We start from the raw sequence: 23435 nt of genomic DNA, 5'->3' as shown, positions 1-23435 counted from the left end.
AATGATTCAATTACCCTGATCCCTCCAATGTCAATAAGAAGTCAATTTGAGCTAAGATCTCGGTTACACACTGAACTCAGATGCACCTTTTCCTTTTTTTTAAACACAGCAATCTTTTCCTTATTAGATCTGAAACTTTTAAACCACAAAGTTCTACAAGAGATTAAATCCCAGCACACTCCCACACTTTAACTGAACAAATCCGTATGATATTTCTGTGCATTCCCATCATGCTCTGCTGTGTGTATCACTAAGTCCACAGAGCGAGACTGATTTGTGGCCAGGTGAGGTGTAGCGTGATACTGCCTCTTATCTTTTAGAGGCACAAATGACTCCCGGAACATGCTGGAATTAAATACACCGAGCTGGTGCTTTCATATGGACAAAGAAGTGTGACTAAATCCTGAGGAACAGGTGGCAGATCTGCTGCAGGTGTGTGGAACAGCATGAGGAGCTCTGGAGAGACCCAAGCTTGATTTGACAGGGGTTTATTCGCTGGTTTCTAGCAATAACTCTGCTTTTGTGTTTTAAGATGGAGGGAAAAGGTGAAATTGGTCATGCATTGTCTTGAAGATTTTATGCAGTTTTCTATCATGCTCTTTGGTATACAAGGCGTGCTTGAGTACTTACTGCGCTAGTCGTGCCATCAGTTTCTGTTAGTCGCTGATGTAGGTCAAACCAAACTGTCTGCAACAAAAACCAGAACAGAAAAGCCACCAGTGAATTCACTGTCCCCCTCAGCTGTCACTCGCTGCTCCTGTCTGTCTGCAAACACTCAATCAGGTGAGCTCAGAAGAGATGAATCACATAAACACATCTGCCTGACTTTGACAAGAAAAAAGAAAGTCTAAAGCAGGCTGTTCATTCCACTGACTTTTTTTTACTGCAAAAACGTGTTCTGTGTGAATTGCCCCTTACAATTATTTTGTTCTCCAGCATTCATTTTCTCACAAAGCATGTGTAATTGCCCATTATTCAATGTTGGTCAATAATGCATTTTTGAAAATAATTGAAAATATGTGTTATATTTGCAGGTAATTCTTGCATTCAATTCAACAAATTAATGAATCAATGGTTTCAAAATGATTTGCAGCTTCATTATTGTCACCAAAGTCAGAAAATCATACGGTTCTATAGCACAGTGTTGACAAATAACCATATTTTGCATTTCACATAAGTATTACGTAAAGTAGCCATTTAGTTTTCAGGTGTTGCTACTAATAGGATCTACTAAAATCTCATCAAATTTATTTACAATTTGTGTGATGGAGTTGATATATGATAGAAAATTAAGCATAATTACTTAAAAGTATAAAAAACAACTATACAGTAGAACTCACCATGCAGGGCCTGTGTGATGTTGTGGAACTCGCAGCAGATGAAATATGGAAACCTTCAGGATAGCAACTGACTTTGATTTTTACCTGATTTTTCCTTATTGTTTTGCCTGAATGTTTTCATAAATATCTGACAGGGTCGTGAAAGGGTATAGAGGTCTATTTTAATATGAACCTCTTTACTGAGTAGCAAGGCCATAACCACTATAGACACTGACCCCCCCCCCACTCAATTTTTATAAATCGCCACATTATCCCTCCCAGTATTTAATATTCTTAATGCTGCTCTGCTGCTTTACCACACTACGCACCGCCCTGTTTGCTGTTAGGATGACAAAATGCTTTAAAAGTTAAAAGTAAGAATTTTTTTTGTCTGGTCTGCCTCAGCAATCTAACAGCACTTATAAAGATTGAGATGGCCAATCAAATCAAAGAAGGCGGGGCTTCTGTTCACAGATGCCAACACAAAGCTTTAGTCCCTTTTAATCCTTTAATTAATTAATTCCTTTAAATAAAAAAACCTTTGTTTCCCCCAATGTTCAAGACATGCTTACGGCCTTGCTGAGTAGTAAAGTTTCATTTTAAGGGTAACTAAACCCCTGCTCAGAGCTTAACTCCACCCACTGGCAATTTTCAAAAAATGCTGGAAAAGTGGGCAGAGCCCGGCGGACACAGAGGGGACGAATCGAGGGCGGGGCTGAGCGGAGGGCGTGCACCAGAGACCCGCAGTGACGGATTGATTGACAGCTGTCTGACTCGCGAGTCGCAAAGATGGAGAATGACTGGAGTGACGCCAGCTTTGCAACAGAGCGGTCATTTCTCCTACCTTCACCTGAAGTGGAGGAGGGTGGATTGTCTGTAGACACAAACCCGGAGCCTTATCAATGCGAGCCGCTGCTCAAACTGCGTTAACTCCCGATGCCGACGATGCTAGTGAAGCAGCCGCGCAAGAGAACTGACCTAATCTATCTGCGTCCGCGGCAACCACTTGCGTGTCAGGGTTTGAAAGCGCGTCTCATGTATGAAAATTATCTGCGCACATGACGGGCGGCAATAATATCGCAAGAAAAGCCTGACGTATACTGACAACTGCATTATTTAACCGTATTTTCTTCAATACAATGTTAAAGCAAGTATCAGTGAGTTTCATTCCTAATGTTTACTTCATGTAATATGACAGTTCATACTGGAGTGAAGCCGTTCTCATCATGTGATTGGGGGAAACATTTCTGAGGGCGTGGTGAGCTCGTGTCAGGGGCGCGGATAGTGAGCCGTTGGAAGTACCATCCTACGTCACGATGTCCCACAACGTCCAATAGGAAAATTCAACTGCAGTAGCCACCGTTCAACCTTAAGAGGGCAGCACTTTGGCGGTTTTACACCATATTTTATAGAATTAAAACACTTTATACTCAAATGTCAAAACATTTACTCGAATCAATGAACAGCATTCATAAAGCCCCAGTATTACATATCATTAACTAAAAAAAGTTGGTTTAGGGTTTAGTTACCCTTTAAAAATACACATACAGCATATACACTATATTGACAAAAGTATTGAGACACCCCTCCAAATAATTTAATTCAGGAGTTCCAATCACTTCCATGGTGAAAGGTGTATAAAATCAAGCAACTAGGCATGCAGACACTTCTACAAACATTTGTGATAGGTTGCCACCTGTGCAATAAGTCCATTGGTGAAATTCCCTCACTACTTAATATTCCCAATCAACTGTTAGTGATATTATAACAAAGTGGAAGCAATTGGGAACAACAGCAACTCAGCCACGAAGTGGTAGCCCACGTAAAATCACAGAGCAGGGTAAGCATATGCTGAGGTGCACAGTGCACAGAAGTCGCCAACTTTCTGCAGAGTCATTAGCTTCGTCTGGCCTTCAGATTAGCTCAAGAACAGTGCGTAGAGAGCTTCATGGAATGGATTTCCATGGCCGAGCCGCTGCATCCGAACCTTACATCACCAAGTGCAATGAAAAGCGTCGGATGCAGTGGTATAATGCTTTATGAGACGTGGAGACGTGTTCTCTGGAATGACAAATCACGCTTTTACATCTGGCAATCTGATGGATGAGTCTGGTTTGGCAGTTGCCAGGAGAACGGTATTTGCCTGACTGCATTGTGCCAAGTGTAATGTTTGGTGGAGGGGCGATTATGGTGTGGGGTTGTTTTCAACAGTTGGGCTTGGCCCCTTAGTTCCAGTGAAAGGAACTCTTAATGCTTCAGCATACCAAGACATTTTGGACAATTTCATGCTCCCAACTTTGTGGGAACAGTTTGGGGATGGCCCCTTCCTGTTCCAACATGACTGCGCCCCAGTGCACAATGCAAGGTCCATAAAGACATGGGTGAGCTAAATGTCACATAAATGTAACTAATTAATGAATTATGAGCGAGTTTGGTGTTGTGGAACTTGACTGTCCTGACCTCAACCTCACAGCACTTTCCAAAACATCCTCTTTTCAAGATGCACGTTGAAATTTGATGTAATATTTTATGTTTTTTTTTTATTTTTTAAATGCTGTAGATTTAAGTAGCACATGAGAATCGCTAAATATATTTATTTTGAGACAAAGGTCTTCTTATATTTTCAGTTTTGTACAAGGTAATTAAAGCAAACAGTTTTTCAATAACGAAAGAATTTGTAAAAAATATGGTATTTGGGATAAAAGGCGCCCCTGCTGTTGGGGCAAAAGGCACAATAATTTATTAAGTTGGGTGTTCACCTTAGAAATAATCACCGTTATAATAAAACCATCATATTTAAAAATTTGATATTAATAATAAAATATAATATTTATTGTTACTACAGTAAAGCTATTTTAAATTATTATGGGATCTCCTTCAATGCTTTCGGAATATTTACATTTTAAAATAATTGTTTCTGTATTTTTTAAATATATTTTTATATTTAACTATATTTATTGAACAAAAATGTATTATTTTATTTATCAAAATAAACAGAAAATAGTACAAACTAAAGTGATTGTTCTGAACAAGCATTAGCTTAGACATTAAAACAATATTACTTCAGCTAAAGTATTTGTGTACATACTTTGTGCATATTAGATTTACATAATTGATAAACCTAAAAAACATACAACTTTACCTCCCATTATTTTATAAAATAGCATCATGGTTTGAAATGAATCAGAGTTGAGAAAAAACTAGTATGTTCATAACACAAATGCATAATTTCATTTGAAATTCTTTGCTATTTTATTACTTTATTTTATAAAGTTGTAGGACATGTTTTTTTGTAATCAAGAATCTGAGCACTGAGAGAAAGCCTGCGAGTATTTCCCTTCCTCCACAAGCAGTGTCACTGTTATGCATGATGAATGTACATAATAAAAAAAAAAATACTGAAAACAAGAACAGCATATGCTATGTTTCAAATATTCTCACTATATTCCAAATATAGGTACTTTATGAATTCATGAGGAATTCACAGCAGCCCTGGCTCTGAAAAGTTAACACCACTGCAATGTAAGAATCATTATGTGCTTCATAAAATGAGAGGTATCTCCTGTCAGTCCATCCACATGAAGTGAACAGGGATGGTGCGGAATATTCTTTCCCATCACGGAATGACAGAGTACATAATGGCCAGTAATGATGCCACAAATTCGTGCAGCTGTCTCTCTCACTGAGAAAAGCGACGGAGGGTTATCCATCAAAAATAATAGCAAGAATGACAACCGCCGCACTGTCGAGTATGAAGACTGCAGGAGCGGAATGAGCGTTAGTCTCCACAGTGATTGGAGGCTATCAGGGTGCCACAACTGGATGGAAAAAAGAAATGATGCGTTTCCTAAAGCTGTGGGGGTGCATTATGCAGACAACAAGAGCGCGCTGATGACAGAGCCAGCTCTGAGCCAAAGCGGGTCACCAAAGTCAGGCTGCCCTGTCTGCTAAAGCGACAGCGAGAATGGGGAACGGGACAGGACAGACGTACAGTACTGTTTGACATTTCAATTAGTGAAGTGAAGGCTCTGAGGATGGATGTTTAGAGGAGCATGTGCTAAATCCTGCACAGACCCAGGTGTGCCGCGATAGCTGAATTGATCAACTATGGCAGATTTCACAGTGGACCGGGCAGAAGTACAGAGTTTGACATGGCAACTGGAAAAATTGTGACTTATTTGAGAACCTTGAATGCAAGCCAAACTATGAAGGTTGCAAAAGGTTGCATGGCTCGCAGGGGTGGATAAAAAAATATATATTTCCAAATATTGCAGCGTTTTACCTCATGGCACTGTATTGACATTCTCATGGCAAAAAAAATTATATATATATATATATATAAAAAAAATTTTTGTTGAAAAAGGACCACCACTGAGGGTGCGTCTGCAAAAAGGTGAGTGTTAGGTCAACACACATTAAATTATTTCTATTATATATTTTTTTTTAAATCCACCGCGCAATGCCATTAAAGAATCACGTTGGGTTCCTCAAAGAACTTTTCATGGAACATTTTTTAAAAGAACCATATTTGTGTGTGAAGACATTTTTAATAATCTAAAGAAACTTTTTCCACTATAAAGAAACTTTTATGCAATGGAAAGGTTCTATGTATGTTTAAGGTTCTTCATGGAACCATGGATGCCAATAAAAAAAAAAAAACTATTTTTAAGAGTATATTATATAAATTACCAGCCAAAGGTTTGGGTTTTAATGTTTTTGAAACCAAGGCTGCATTTGTTTGATCAACAACAAAACAGCAATATTGTGAAATATTATTACAATTTAAAAATTTCTTATTTACTATATTTTAAAATATAATTTATGCCTGTGATTTTCAGCATCATTACTCCAGTCTTCAGTGTCACATGATCCTTCAGAAATCATTCTAATATGATGATCTGCTGCTCAAGAAACATTTTTTATTGTTACGTTGAAAACATTTGTTTATCGGGATTCTTTGATGAATAGGAAAACAGCATTTATTAGAATATAATTCAAATGTTTTTACTGTCACATTTGATATACGGTAGTCTCCTTGCTGAATTAAAGTCTTCATTTCTTAAAATATAAAAAAAAAAGTCGAGTGGTCGTCAATATCACAAAATGATAATTATTTATGTATTACGCTAATTCATTTAAAACTAAGCTCTTCATTATATTTCTCTTCCTGTGTATATGTGAATGTGCCGTATCCTTGTTAATCTGTCTCTGGCCTGACACCAAAACCTCTCCCAGTACCACTGCAGTCTCTGCTGCTCAACCCAGATATCCTCTCATTCATACCGTCTCACCAGGATGTGTCAGAACCTCCCTTCCACTGAGAGAGGAATAAACCAGTTGGGTTGGTTTGGCTATTCTTAGCTCCAGCAATAAGAACATGCCTGCCAAAGACTCCAGTATTAACTGGGGAATCTATTAGCGCACCGAGCTCAATGTCTACCAGACACGCATAATAAAATGACTGAGAGAAAGAGAGATGGTGAAATAATAGTTAACCAAGAAGGAAAAGTTACATAAGTGTTGAATGAAAAAATCTAAGGGCAAAAGCAGCCATTAACTAGTGCAATACTGTGGCTGTCAGGTCTGTTTAATTGCTTCCTTTGTTCACCGTTTCATTCCTGCCCTCCTTCACTGCTGTCCACCCTGAGCAATGGAAGTAATAACGGTAAGAAGAAAAGATTACTGGCTTTGCTAAATGCAATCTGAATCTCATCTCAGGCCTTTACATATGAATGTGTGTAATTATCAGTGTGTGCTTGTGTGTGCATGAATGGATGTATGTGCAATAGTAACGGAAATACAAGAGGCACAGAAAAGCTCTTCCCATACCAAAGTTTTACTTCCTAATCGACCGGTGGAAGCGAAGGAAGCAAAATGGGTGTTTTTAGACTAATGTAATTTGTGGATTTGCGTTTTAGACTAATGTAAATTCATGTTCAAGCTCCATTTGGCATTTACAGACCATTCAAGAGTATGCTCACCAAGGCTGCATTTATTTGATCAAAAATACAGTAAAAACTGTAATATTTCACAAAATTATGAAGGTAATGCTTAATTTTCAGCAGCCAACATGATCAATGTTGAAAACAAATGTGCTGTTTAATATTTTTTAGTAAACTCTGATGCATATTTTTCTAGGATTCTCTGATGAGTAGAAAGTTAAAAAGAACAGTATTTATTTGAAACATAAATCGTAATATTGTAAATGTTTTTACTGTCACTTTTGATCAATGCATTCTTACAAATCAAAGTTTTTTTTTAATTGTATTGTATACTTGAGACTGTCATTAAGCAACCAACCCTATAATATTTGTTTTTAATGACATACTATTTAATAAAATCAAGTAAAATCAAGTCTCATCAGGTTTGTATAATAATTAAATAACTAACTACAATAATGCTGTGAGAAGCAAGGCTAAATTACAGACTGATAATTACAGGGCATTTATCAGCCAATCACCGCAATCTGGAAACCTTATGTGACTTTTTTGCATTTATTTCACCCCCTCACAATCAATACATGCCACCCTCTAAAACATATACAATTTAGAACAGTTACTTTAGATGTGGTATTTTTATTTAAGAAAATCTAATGTAATATCTACTCAAACAAAACATCCCAGTAATTGTATGTATTGTTATCAGAAACTGAGCTAAATCTTTCCATTTGTTGTCAACCATGTTTGCAATGCACTGGATTGTATCTGCACGGGTCTGTGGATTCTGACCTCTCAGTATTATAAGACGTTTCCCTGGAGGAAGCGCTTGACCTCAGTAGTATAAGACGATCCTCTTACCTTGTTCTCCAGACGTCCAATCAGCTCAGCCAGTCGGTTGATCTGTGCCTCAAGTCCTTCTTTTCTCACCTCCACAGCTCCTGACAGAGACAGAGAGACACAGTGCATAATTTGCAGATAGTTTCAATGATGTTTTACTCTTCCAGGCACCTGAAACCTCGTCTCAGAGAGGCTGTCATGGCAATGCGACAGGGTGAATCAAACGTTCAGACATTATTACTGAGCTCAAGTCATTACCTAGATTAAAATGGACATTTACACATTTTTGCCAACTGCTTAGAGTTTTTACAGATCAAAAGGTGTTAGTTGGGGCAGATGACACTTATAAAAGAAGAAATATACTGAAATACACTGAAATATACTACCATGGTTTTTTTAGCATGTACCATGGTATTACCAGGTGGTGGACAGTACTGAAGTATTTTTACTTTGTTACTGGACTGTTACTGTTACTGGAATTTTTCAAGTATCTGTACTTTACCTGAATATTTTTTATTTTGATAAACTAATAATATTATTCTTTTTACTCCACTACATCTGCTAAAAACATGTTGTTCCCTGTTATTTTGAACTGAAGAAATCTACACATGCTCGAAGACGCAACAGCTGTCTCTGATTCGTGAACAAGCATATTCTTTTCAATGTGCTTGTCTAATCGGATCGCAAATCACACCAAACGATTCATTCACTGATTGGACCGTTTTTACATTCTTTGTCAACACGCATTTTGTTTTTCCTCATTTTTGAATACATTTTTGAATACTATGCTTTATTTTGTGCCCCATTCATCGATCAGTACTTTTTAAGTACGGAACATTACTTAACCCCTAGAAGTCTGAGCTGTTTTGGGGCCCTTTAGAACTTTTTGACATGTTCTGACATTTGTGCTTTTTTCAGTTGCTTATAAACATATTAATGGCAAAAGTGTAATTACATTGTATTCAGCAAAAACTGGTAGCCCAGTTTGAACATGCTTGTATTTTTGAGGGAATAATGTTTATGCGTAGTTTTTGAAAAAAATAAAAATACATTTTTAAAATTAAGACCTCAAAACACACAATAGATATGTGTCCACAAGACTTTTGACTAATGGGTGTTGTTGCCTAGAGTTTTTGCTTCAAACTGATGTGAGACTCATTGAGCCTACTCATTCACATAAAACAATATATTCATTTACATTTTGTAAGACATTTTTTCTTTACAAAGGCAGTATGCGAGGAGGCGTGAACGTTAATGAATAATGCTGGGTATCACACCTGAGATAACAAAAGAATGCATAATGGACCGCATAATGACCTGCATAATGAATGAGCTTCAGGTACAGTATGTGATCAAAAACGAAAATTATATCACAATTTACTCACCCTCAAGCCATTTTAGGTTTATATGACATTCTTTTTTCAGACTAATACAATCAGAGTAATATAAAATATGTCCTGGTTAATCCAAGCTTTATAATGGCAGTGAATGGCAGCCCAAAATTTTAAGCCCAAAAAAGTGCATCCAATCATTATAAAAGTAATCCATACAGCTCCGGGGGGTTAATAAAGGCCTTCTGAAGCGAATCAATGGGGTTTGTGTAAGAAAAATATCCATATTTAAAACTTTATAAAGTAAAATATCTAGCTTTCGCCAGACCGCCGACCGTATTCAACTTACGAAGAAAGTGTAACGCCTCTCACAGTTCAAAGCGCTAACACTACGTCCGACATCATTGTCGCACCAGTTACGCTTTCTACGCAAGTTGAATACAGAAGGCGGTCCACCAGCAGCTAGTTATTTTACTTAGCGTGTTAAATATGGATATTTTTCTTCAATTCCCTTCACCCATCGATTCGCTTCAGAAGGCCTTTATTAACCCCCTGGAGCCATGTGGAGTATGTTTATTATGGACGGATGTCACTGCCATTATAAAGCTTGAAAGAGCCAGGATATTTTTTAATATAACTCTGATTGTATTCGTCTGAAAGAAGAATGTCATATACACCTAGGATGGCTTGAGGGTGAGTAAATCATGGGGTAATTTTCATTTTTCGATGAACTATCCCTTTAAGTACATTAAAAATCAATTACTTTTGTACTTTTACTCAAGTAAATTTAAAAAGGAGTACTCAATACTTTTACTGGAGTAATTTTTTATTTTTACTCATATACTTTATTTGTGTACTTCGTCCACCACTGGTATTACCACCTGATAGCATGGCTGTACCATGGTACTACCACCGCAAAATGATAAAGAGAACGTACTGTAAGAATATTGTGTTTCGCATAAAACAAAATCGGAGCATGATTAACATGATTATCACCCTTACTTTATTTCTTTTATGCATTGACAGATCCTATTAATGAGGGAAAAGGTTTTCCTGCCTTTGAAATCAGCCCCACTTGAGGTGCCAAACCAATTATGTTATAACACCTCACTTGTGTTGATGAGGCCAGCATAAAGGGGAGGGGAGACATTTTGGGACTCATTAACTGTTACCATAGCAATTGCAGGACCAAGTGTACAGGGCCTGAAACCTTTTAAAAGCCTAGTGAGAATAGTGAAAATAATCATATAAATACATAATAAAAATAATAATATTCCACAGAATTCTGCAGATTTTGCCATAAAATCAGCACAGAAAATGCTAACAAAGTTTATAATTCCATCTAGGCCATAGTAATAAGGCACTTATAAAGACTAGAATGGATTAAGACAATCTGGGAGTCTTGCCACATGCTCTTCCTGCTTCGGAGACTGTCATGTTAATTAGCTTGGGTGTTTCAGCCACAACATACTGACTTGGAAGGAACATCAGTTCAGGCTCCAGTCAGGAGGACCAAGCTGGGCTGAACCCAAAACTTTCCCTGACCACCTGCTCCTTTCCGATTTAGTGCTGTCAAATTAATAACATGCACGATATGGTATCTATAGACAAATTGGAAAGTCTTGCCAAGATTGAAACATTATGAAGTACAATGACCCTTTGAATAAACATCTCAGTGAAATTATTGATAATGTTATGCACTTTATAAAATTGCTGTAAAAAACTATTTTTTGAAGCCATAGCATAATGGTGTTGAATGGGTGTGTCACATGAGTTTGTGTACGAGTAAGTCTTCCTATCCGTGTTCGTGGTGCTCACAACAGGAAAATGTATGTCGAAGCGGAGAGGAAACTTTGAAACTGACTGTTCTTTTAAAACTCGACCGTTTTGATTGGATTGTTTTCTCTCACAACCAAATAACTCGAACGGTGACTGATGAGCTGGAACTGAACAAGCCGGAATAGAGTGCTTAATATAAGCGAGTGATTATGAACGCATTAAACAGAGAGGGTAAAATCCTGTCCATTCACTGTATTACATGATTTATTACCAATTTTCAGTGTTTATTAAGGCTTTCAGACTGTGTATTTCTTGGTGGCAATGATGCCTGATGGTTTTGGCTGTAGTGCTCGTTGGTTGGAGAAAAAAACAAAAAACTAAATAACTGGTGAAATTGATGTTTAAGAACAACCATAATGTGAAAACTGTAAAGGGTCTACTTTTATTTGTGTAAACCAGGGCCCGTATTCTTAGAGCTTTTCCAGGGCCCAGAAAGCTCCTAATTTACATTAAAAACTTATTCGTAGGAATAAGAAGGCTCATAGAAGGTTGTGACAGACCCAAATCATCACTGCTGCATAGCTGCATTTTTCCAGTTGCCAAACATGTTAATGTAGTGATTACTTCCATTTCTGGCGCTATGGCATTTCTGCACTATGTCTGAGATGTTAGCGTGTCTCTAATAAGATTGGATAAAACCATGATCCCTGCATGATCTAATGTGTAGTGTCTTATTAATTCACTCATGCATTGTGTGCAACAAATTTTTTCTTCCCCTTCGCATTTCGTCCATTTTCTCTGCTTCTAAAAAAATTCTTAAGTCCTCGTCCGTACTCCTAACAATTTTGTACATTAAGACCTCTTTTAAGGGTTAAGATGCTTTCTGAATTACTTTCTTCTTTACTAGGATTTTTTTCTTTCATTTTAAGAGGAAACGCCCACCTTTCTAAGAATTTTCTCAACATTTTGTCACTATGGAGCTACTCTTTGCATTAAGATTTTACATGAATACGTGCACAGGGTTCCTCAAAATCTGGTCCTGGAGGTCACTGCTATGCAGAGTTTAGCTCAAACCCTGATCAAACACACCTATCTGTGATTTACTAGTGATCCTGAACAGAGATTGTTTTATAGGGAGATGAGAGGGTCTGTATCTCTTACCATTGGAGAAAGCGTAAAGCTAGCTTGGATCACTTGAGGCACCTCAGCCTATCATATAATGGCAGTGACATCAGTGGCGAGCGTTTAGAAGTGGTCTTATATGGGTTTCAGAATTCGGTGTGGCAAAGTGGCTTGATAGCGCCACCTACAAAATTTCAATTAAGCGCTAAAATTCAGTACACACGTGTAACAGCCCAATACCTACAAAAAAGGGGTGTAAAATCTGAAAACCCAACAGGAAGTGAGATATTTTTTATTTTCTCTGCAAAAATTTTGCAGTATTTGCCATTTCCAGACGTACTTTAACAAACTCCTCCAAGAGATTTTATCAGATAAACATCATATTTGGTCAGTCTAATCTAAAGGCCTTTACGATGTTAAATCGCGAAGATCTAGAGTTTTCACTGGAGGGCGTGTCCGTGGCGGCCTGACAAAATTCATTGTTTCGCCAGCTCTAGTCAAGCTGTGCATTATATCACAGCTTGACTAGAGCCTTTCAGCTCGGTTTCAGCTCCTAATCTCTAACCGATTATCATCCTAATCTCCTCCATATCGCTTTGAAATATAGCATTCTGTGCAGAATTCAAATGGGTCCGATAAGTTTTGTGGTCTGCAGCGACTTGTGCACATGATCTTGATCATGATCACATGATTTTGGCCAGTCAAGTTTCTCAGTGATAGGGACCCATTTTTTGAATGATTTACCAACGGAAATAAAAACAGAAACAGACCTGAAAACTTTTAATAGAAAGGTGAAACACTGGCTGAAAGAAAATCAAATATGTGAACATTGAGCTATCGTCTGTGTTGGATGTGATGTGTTGTTTTGTGTAATGTGGTTGTGTAAATATATTAGGTAGTTGTTTTTAGAAAGGCCTGACCAGGGACTGGGGTTGCAAATTAGCCTATCGGCTAGAAACCTTTTATGCAACACATCTACACATTTTTTGTTATGGCTTTGTCTATGATAATTATGTATGTAATAATGTGCGCTGCATTGTCCCTGACAAAAAAAAAATATATATATATATATATATATATATATATATATATATATTCTGCTCTGTGCTCTCGTGTCTCTGGGCCGGAGCAGACTGTGTGTGAGCTGTGGCGGTGCGCGTGAAACTAACGTGAAACCAGACTTTCGCCACAAATGAAAGCATCTTTACACTGTTTGAATCGTTCCCTATTCCCCATATAGTGCACTATGTGCCATTCACCATGTAGAAAATAGTAAATGTGTGAACAAATGACAGATTTTAGCCGCAGCTTCAGTTTCTATTTGTGGGTTGGATGCTTCAGACTCTAGAGAGCATTTGATTGGACAGAAAATCTGATGAGAAGCAGCATGAAGTGCAGTGTGATTTCATCAAAATCATTGATCCATATCGGTGGAAGTGAGAGAATGTAAGTTCTGAATGCTTATATCTTCTAAAATCTAATTTTGTCTTTGTTTTAGAGCAAGTTCACTTGCTTATAGATACCAGTAAGACTAATATATTCAAAAACTTCAATTCTGATTTCAGGGGGACTTTAAGATTTGAAACTGTTCATTAAAAACAGCTTTACAGTGTTTAGCAGTGTTACTATAATGTATTTGTAATTCAATTGTTGAAATCTGGAAGCCATAGAAAGGCATTTATTTATTAAAATCTTGTTTACCTTCATTAAAAAGCGTTATCATTATTAGGCATACACAGCAGTCATAAATCATTACAATTCAAGTCTAATTCATTTGTTGAAACCTGGAAGCCATTGAAAGAACACATCATTATTTTTTTTATTTTTTTCATTAAACAACAATATAATACAATATTTATAATTCAATTATTAGTTTTTTCTTTATTCATTAAAATGCATGGCAGTCATAGAACTATAGAACTACTAAACACTTGCTGGAGGTAATGCCGTAAATGAGTCCTACCAGTTGTGACATTCCCTACTCTTCCTTCTCTTAAAAATTTTTTTTTTGTCAAGGTAAAATCTACATACAGTTCCCAATAAAAGTAATCTTTAGTATAAAACATGTTTAAGATTAGCGAACAGGCTGTCGAAAAAGTAAGCTATTTCCTCACAAAAGCTGTTTATTCAGCATAGTGAAGCCTCTCCTCCACTGATATCCATAAAAAAATGGCTTCTTGTCTCCTTCCCTGCATACCGCCTAGGCTGGAGCATTACGCTTTTTTGGCTAAAGGTTGCATGCTTGCCTTCCAGTGGCTCAGTCTTGAAGACCTTGGCTGAATCCGAAATCGCCCTTATACCCTCAAATAGGTTATTATTTGAGGGGACAGCCATTTGTAGTGGTGTCTGAAACCATAGTGGACATTATTGAGTGCACTCATTCAATCCCACATTGCACCGCAATCAGTGTTGGGCAAGTTACTGAAGATTAGTAATTAGTTACAGATACTAGTTACTTCTTTTAAAAGTAATTGAATTACTTTACCAATTACTGTATATCAAAATTAATTAGTTACTAGGGAAAGTAACTTTTAAGTTACTTTTATGTCTGCTTTTTAAATGTAAATATGAACAGTACTGAACAGTCAAACACAATAAACATAATTTTTAGACCTATTTATTGTAATCAACAGGGCAGCAGGCCTTCAAATCAAGCAGTACTACAAAAGTCCCTTTTAATACTTAAATAAAAACTGTCTCAGTCATTTAACAGTGTTTTTTTTCTTCTTTTTTTCACATTAGGCCCAATGAAATAAAAGTGATTGATCTACAGTATTAACACTAATTAAAAGAGACAAAGGTGCCTTGAGGTGCTGCATATAATTAAATGTGTGATTTAACAAAAGCTTAACAAAATAGTTTAACAAACATGCCTCATAAGGCAAAGCTAAATAGAGATAAGAGATGAAAAACATTAAAATGGGCTAACAAGTCTAATCTCTCAAAGCTCATCGTTCTGAAAAGCGCGGTGTGCTCTGATTGTCCAGTGCATTGTGATTGGCCCGAATACCTAGTGCGTCTGACGGAAATGTCAAGCTTCTTATCATATTTGGAAAATCAGCTCCCAAAGCAAAGCAAAGACAGATGATAATGTTGGTTCGACCTTATCAATTCGAGCACGAATCTGATCCGGATGATCAAACTGATCGATCAATGTTGATAGCACGACTAAACCAGAAAGTATCAGATCGGTACATTTGCATTTGTTATCGTAGAAACGACAAAGACGTAGAAACAGTCTGTGCTCTCCCAGGTACTAGAAACAGTCCTCTGAGAAACACAGCATCTCCACGACATGGCGGTGCGGGCGGCAACAATACTACAGCGAGAATGAGCTTCTTGTCTGCAAGCGTTCATTTTTCACAGAAGAGAGCAACGCGAGTAACAACCTCATTTAATTTTCAGTAATTGTAATTGCGTTACTTGTAGAAAAAATATATTTAGTTACAAGCTTGTTACTGCTCATCAGAATCCTATGGGTGACGCCACGGACACTACGTCCACATTTTTTTACAGTCTATGGTGTGAACTCACAATAACAACAAAACGTTGTGCTTTTGTAAAATTAAGAAAGAAGAAGGCCACTATACTACGGTGATGGCGACCGTCAACTTCATCTTTGCAGCCAACACTGACTCAGAAAACACTAGTTTATTAATAAACAATTAAAATGTCTCTTTGCTATTTTTTCCGACACATTCATAATCATTACTTTTGCTTTGCGGCAAGCTTTATGCATAAAGTACAGAATAGGCTATATATTCTGCCCCCCACCCCCAGTATATATTTAAGTAATTCAATTAATTTACGTGTGATTAGTCGACTAATGGCTTAAATGAGTGACTACTAGTCAATTAGAAAAATCTTTAGTCGGGGGCAGCCATAGTATTGACCAATACAAAAAATAATAATAAAAAACTAAATAAATCAAAAAATCAAAATAAATCTCTAAATAAAAAAAGGAAAAGAAAGACTCACTGTATATCAATGATTATAGCATTGAGCCTGTGTTTGTGTGTGTTTGTGCAACAAGAACAGAAATAGAGAGGAGAGGAGAGTAGAGTATGAGAAAGAAAGCTATTTGAGAAAAGCCTATGATTGACTGATGGGAGAAAAAGTGCCATGTGCAAAGCAAGTCTCGCAGAAGTATTGATCAATATTCTCATCCCGGTGCTCATAAACTACAGCTTGGACAGCACGCTCCAATCATGGCTCTCCCTGCCGGAGCTGACAGCTAGAATGGCGCTTTTATTGTGAGCCGAGTCAGCTTTATCTGTGTCTAGGGGAAATTTAAAACTAGTGCCAGTGTTTGAACGTCACCCATAAAACAGACCTCTTCGATTCAGCGCTGTGGTGTCACTCGCAGAATATTGGCATATCGACAGGCCAACTTTACAATAAAAGTGAACGAGAGGACAATTGAGATCTACTGATTACTGTCAATAGGGAGTCTGCACATCGACGTGAGCCTCTCTAACAGCTTTTTGTGCTGAAATGTCAAATGGCATCTAGCATACCTGCTGAAATGAAGACTAAGATCAGACAGCTACTCCAAATAAGATCTGGTTCTGTTCGGATGATAAATCCACAGCAACAGAAATGTCTGTATTGCTTGGTTGATTTGAAGAAATTGACTGCATGCCTATTCTATTAGCACTGAGAGGAAGAGGAAAGTGAGATGGGCATTTCAAAAAGAATCATATATTGCCTTCCTCTGTGACACAGAAAAAAGAAAAACACTAGAATTAATTTGCTACCATATCTCCAGGCGCCCTCTAACTCCTTCTTCTGACTGAAGCTCAGGAACGCTTTGAGGAAGACCTTTTTTCCACCTTCTCCTCATTAAAAACTCACACATTTCTTCAGTTGCATCATGCATACGAGACTGTCGTGAGCGTTTGGTATGTGCTGACTTGGCACACGAAAGGCTTTGTGTTGTTTTAGTGTCTCTTTAGAGCGGTTTCATAACCAACACACTGGAGCTCAGGCCCAAATCTCATCAGTAATGGAAATGTGGAGTATGTTGATACAGAAAGCCCACGGGAGAGCCTGCGAACCACATCTTTGACAGACTTTAACTTTGCTTTCGGCAATTAGATGCCATGAGAAATGTGGATGTTTTGCGTGATAATGTAGTTGGCAACCAAGTCTGTGCCACAAAAAAAGATCCTTACCGAATTGATTTATGCGATGTTTGGACAAACAAACCCCATGATGAAAAGAAGCAATAAAGCAACATGCCAAATAAACCATAAAACAAGTCCACGAGTAAACCTCTGCTAAAGAAAAAGTATCAAAAGAGTGGCTAAAATGCCATCTCTAATCTATATGGGCCAATTGTTCTAACAGGGTAATATTGCTAAAGTCAGTCTTTTCCTCTCACAGCCACCATGTGTCAATAAAGATTTCCCAGAGTCTCTATTTGTTTGTGACTCACTGATTGATACTATAGTAGTTTAGTATTTCAATGCATTTTAAGGTGTCATAGGTGAGGTACAAAAGGTAGGCAATTTATTTATGCTGCCTTCTGACATACTTTCTGACATGTATGCATCACAAGTATTCAAAATGAAAGGAAAGCCTGGAATGAATTGTGACAAGCTCAGTGAAAAAAATAATAATTTATTGATAAAAATAGTTCCGTGCAGTAAATTATATTTTACTCAATATTTGTTTGTGCTATGTACAGAATTCAAAGGCTTTTTTTTTTTTAAAGAAATGTATATATTTATTCAGCAAGCATGCATTGTATTGATTAAAAAGTGACAGTAAATACATTTATAAAGTTACAAAAGATTTCTATTTGAAACAAATGCTGTTCTTTTGAATTTTCTATTCATCAAAGATTAATGAAAAAAGTATCAGTTTCCACAAAAATATTACGCAGCACAACTGTTTAAACATTAACAATAAGAAGAAAGCACCAAATCAGCGTATCAGAATGATTTCTGAAGAATCATGTGAGCTTTGCCATCACAGGAATACATTTTAAAATCTATTAAATTAGAAAACATTTATTTTAAATTGTAATAATATTTCACAATATTAATGGTTTTATTGTATTTTTTTTTTTTACGCAAATAAATTAAATGCGTTTAAAAAAAAAATCTTTATAGACCCCAAAATTTGTATCGGAAGTGTGAATCAGTCACATCTCCCAAAGTAGAAGACAGCTGTCTATAGTAGACAGCAAGGCAGCTCACTAGGGTTTGAAACAGAGCTTATGTAAATGAAGAAGTAAATTAGAGGTTTCTTGGAAAAGAACTCTCAGGCGTATGAGGTAAGAACCAAACATTTCATCACAACCTTATTCAAAAAGTCTCATCACAGCTGGTTCTGCTCACATAAACAGATGCATGCTGCATTTATGCTGATGCTTGGATACATAAGTGGATTCAGTCTGTAAAAGTAAGTCACTTTGTAAATTTTGTGCCGGGGGGATTATTACAGATTCTTTCAGACTTGAATTCTAGTAACACATCTACTGCATAAGTACATACTTAAAGGGGTCCTATTATGCCCTTTTATGGAGTTTTGTTTTTGTGATGTACTAGAATATGCTGTCATGCTTGATTGTTCAAAAAACATAATTTTTCACATATTTTACATTAATACAGCACCTCTCTCCCCAGTCTAGCTCGAACGCAACGTTTATTTCCGATGAAGCCCCTCCTTCCAAAATACGAAATGTTCTGTGATTGGTTAGCTAGCCCAGTGTGTTGTGCTGAGAAGTGTGTGTTAGGAGAATGTCACGCCCCTTAACATAACCGCGAGTTTCATCTGCTCAGGTGTAAATATTAAAGGTGCAGTGTAGTATTTATGAGGATCTATTGACAGAAATGCAATATAATATACATAACTATGTTTTCAGTGGAGTATAAAGACCTTACATAATGTACGTTACGTTTTTTTTTGCCTTAGAATGAGCCATTTAAATCTACATACACCGCGGGTCCCCTTACAGTGAAATTGCCATTTTGCGCCATTATGTTTCTATAGTAGCCCTAAACTTCTCTACAGAGCACTAGTCCCTCTCTGCTCTCTCCGATGACTATGTTATACACCATTTAATCATGATACTTGTCAGAAAACTATGGTAATACAAACAGTAATCGATCACAAAACCATGGTCAGTTATCCTAAGGGGTGGTGAATAGCCTTACAAAAGCAAGCAACAGCAAACACTATTTCAACACTAATGTTGGCTAGCAGGTGAGCGAACGCAACAACAAAACTGTTAATAGATAACACAACTACAAATAATAAGACATACTTGCAAGTTGTGATCCACAAACAACAGATTGTCCAGACAAAGTGGCAACTGCTCCATTTCAAGAGAAGCTTTTGTGCGTAGCCTGCATTGTACTCTTATTTTCTGGATTCTGGAAGCTAGTTATAATGTTCAGGAATATTGTTTAAAATACATTTTAACCAATCTAAGTTCATCTTAGGAAGGTCAAACAAATGAGTTTTGGAAAAGGACTGGAAAAAACAGTGTCTCTTTAACATAGCAGCAGCTTAACCAGGCCTTGCACCCTTTTTTTTGCGTATTCTGTGGGCGCATATTATTTAAATGAGTAATATTGTGACTTCATAAAGCCCGGAAACAATGTGTTGTAGTCCAAAAAAGGAAAGAAAGTGGAAAGTGGATTCTGTTAAATAAAATATCTCCCTTTGGAGACTTTGGAGACAACCTTGCAGATCAGAAGTGATCACCTCACCTGCACCTGTGTTGATGTTCCTCATGCTCTCCTTTGCACTGACTCTGTTGTTGGGAGGATAGTCTGGCACCGGGGCCTCATAGCGCCTATCTGGGACGCGTGGGCTGGTCTTACTGGGGTAAGATCTAGGTCACAACAGGGAGAACAAAGATAAGGAATTTTTAACTGAAATCAACTAAATATGATTTAATTTCTGAGTTTTATAGATTGCTTTCAATTATATACCCGGGTCCCAAACCTGTACTATTATTATTGTGCATTTAAACCCCACCACAATTAATGTAATGTAATCTACTTAACTGTTAATGGGCATGTATGTTGATGAAACTGTGTTACACATGCTTTGGGTCATGATGGGTAATCTCTTTCTCACCCCGCTGATGAATGCTGCTCATCAATGGCATCCACAGCACTCTCTACAGAGTTCAGCAGAGACTGGATCTGATTGGCTGATTCCTTCAACAGGAAGCGGGTCACAAACTGCTCAACATTAGTTCCACGTTCATATACCTACAGTGAGTGGGGAAAAAAGAGACAAGAAGAAGAGATTGAAGGAGAGAAGACAGATAAGAGAACATCAGCACTTTTCCAACGATCTTAAGCATGTATATTGAAGTCCTATTTAAGAAACTCTAGCAAACTCCAGGTTTAAGCAAAACATGATCCAGAGGTGCAAATCTCCAGAGGGTCTCAGGGGAATAACAGATGTGGAAGGAGTTTAAATAAAGGAGAAAAACAAGATGCAAGTGGGTAAAAGCTTAGGGCAAGTTAAGGTCTGAAAACTCATAATGGTATTGGACATTGAAGGAGCCAACACTCATTGATCCAGTGACATTTTGACCGCTTCCCCAAACACTAGGTTTTACACCATAGAGGCATAATGTCTCACAAGGGTGTTGTACTGGAAGAAACAGACTTTGAAGGCATTGAAGAATATGACCCTGAAGTCCCTTTAGTGCTGAACTTTAAGCTTTATTATTGTACGTATAAACACATGGATTTGGTCAAGCACTCCCAGTAGCCACTGTGGAGTCTTAGTTTAGAGGTTTACAACCTTTTAACCACAAATGTCTCATCTTTTTTTTTTTTTCGTTGCAATTCCCTCATATTTTCTTGATCATTGTCCTATCTAGATATTGTCTAGATGGCAAAAAAAACTTTATTGTGTAGCAGCCAGGACTCAAATCATGGGCATTGTAAAAAATTAGTAAACATCTAATCTCTAGCTTGCTCAGTCATTGTCCATTGGCACTGAGATTTTGCTCTGATTTGCAGAAAGTTTGTCATGGTCAGCGTTTTAACCAACGCTGGCCTTCACGGATCACAAATGAATATCCAAATGGGAAGGCAGCATTGGCAAGGAAGTAAAATTGGACTGCAGTGCTGGCCTCTGTAAGGTATTTCATAAATTATGCTGCATTGCCATGCAGACTTAGGATGACTGTGTATAATAAGACCATAACAGAAGGAGTAATAAAGGAGACTAGGAGCACTGACAGCCTGAAGTACTCCATCAGTCCAAGAAAAAAATGTATGCAAGTGAAGGAGAGGGGTGTAATGGGGGGCTGTGTAGCCTGGCAGTTAAAATTTATTCAAATGAAAAGATTGCAGGTTTGATCTATGACTTAAAGGGATAGTTCACCTAGAAATTAAATTTCATAAATTGCTCGACCTCAAGTTTGAATGACTGTATCTGTATGAATTCTCTTCTTTTTTTGAGGAAAAAGTATTTTTGGACCACACTGACGATCATAATATGGATAAAAACATTCTTAAAAATAGATTTTTTTAAAGAAAAAAAAGACATTAAAGTTACGTAAAAAATACTCACCTCTCTTCTTTTATTTATTTTCTTTACCTTTGGCATCATATAACACTCACTTAAAGTGAATCTTTAAAACCACTAATAATAAAAATATTTTTTTATGTAATTTTAGCAAATACTTCAATTTTGTGATGCCTAAATTCACTTCGGCTACGTTTACACTGTCAGCCCAAATCTGATTATTTGTTTATCCGATTTGAATCTGATCTAAAATTATTGTGTATCGCAACTGTTCAGATCCGAACATGCCGCTCTTTGGTATTCCGGAATATCTGCATTGATATCAAAACCAACAACAACTGTAACATGGAGTGACTTTATTCCGAGCTATCGTCTCCGTTATATTGTCATTTTATTCTTGTCCGGCACTTTGCAACAACACAAGCTTTTTTCTACAGCGACTTTCAGCATGTTTCCTATAACAACGTTTGACGTTTACATTTTACGTGGCATGAGAGGGTGACATAAACCAGTGCACGAAATCCGATCAGAGCAGTCAGACTAAAACAGATTTGCAGAAATGCGATTTGAATAGGATTCCAAACCACATACGATTTCATGTGATTATTTTTGCCATTCTCACATGCTAAAACTGATTGGATTTCAATCGGATATGCAAAAAAATAATCGAATCTGGACTGACAGTCTGAATGAGGCATTTATAGCTTTTAAAATGACTGATTTAATTGTTTTGTGTTTTATTTTTAATTAGTAGAATAGTATAGAATTTTTATATCTAGGTTAACATTAGCATGAAAATAATTATTAATTTAATATTGTGCATCCCTAGTATCATTTTATGGTGAAACGGCATACAACTTCATAAAGACTTCCTCTGGCTCTCGTTGTGTGCTAGTGTTTGTCATGCTCACCTGGCTGAACACGGAGCCAGCAGGTGGTGACGATGGCGGTTGGGATGGCTCAGAATGATTTATGCTAACGGTATGCCAGGTCAGCGGCTCTGCAGTGCGTTTTAGTGCCAAGAGAGCCTTAACACACATCAGCAAGCATGGAGGCAGGGCTTACTGTCCATGGCAACATAAACATGATTTCTTGACATAACTGGCAAAACAAATAACTTTTCAATCCCGCAAAATGCAATAACCAAATGACGTAGACATAAATCAAGAAGTAAAACAAATAACCTGAAGATATTTATACAAATCAGAACTCTACATAACTGTGGCACGCCTTTAATGAGCTGTAAATGTGTTTGAACTCTCAGGACAACAACATGCTTGGAGCGAATCTAATGATCTGGTGCCCAGACTGCATGAGTGCATAAGGATATGGGTTGTCATGAAATATTCATTCTTCTCTATTATGGCTCCGGCAACACATATACCCAAACACAGTTGTACAAATGGTCTGTCACCCTTCTGTAAAATATGCTCTAGGCACTTCTGAAAGTGTGACTGATAAAGCGAATTACTGAATAACAATGAGTGACATACTGGACTAAAGCATCCCGAGACACCTGCGCTCAATCCAAGACCTACACAGCCGAAAAGAGCATTATATGCCACGCACAAAGACAGGTTTTCCACAAAATAAACAATGTC

General features: G+C 37.3%; 1 protein-coding gene across 2 annotated transcripts in view; it reads right to left on the bottom strand.

Moving 5' to 3' along the window:
• necab2 (N-terminal EF-hand calcium binding protein 2) overlaps positions 1-23435 on the bottom strand; it is a gene marked incomplete at its 5' end in the record, with an annotated part of 130975 nt that overhangs the window by 14020 nt on the left and 93520 nt on the right. Inside the window, 4 exons of one of the 2 annotated variants that reach the window (XM_079825063.1) lie at positions 631-687; positions 8117-8196; positions 20049-20173; positions 20422-20558. In XM_079825063.1, the coding sequence (XP_079681189.1) occupies positions 631-687; positions 8117-8196; positions 20049-20173; positions 20422-20558 (399 nt within the window). The remainder of the gene's footprint in view (positions 1-630; positions 688-8116; positions 8197-20048; positions 20174-20421; positions 20559-23435) is intronic. The other variant, XM_079825064.1, reaches the window with a different exon arrangement.

The sequence above is a fragment of the Gobio gobio genome (genome assembly GCF_949357685.1).
Source record: "Gobio gobio genome assembly, chromosome: 9".
Classification (NCBI taxonomy): Eukaryota; Metazoa; Chordata; class Actinopteri; order Cypriniformes; family Gobionidae; genus Gobio; species Gobio gobio.
This window is presented reverse-complemented; position numbering and strand designations above follow the sequence as displayed.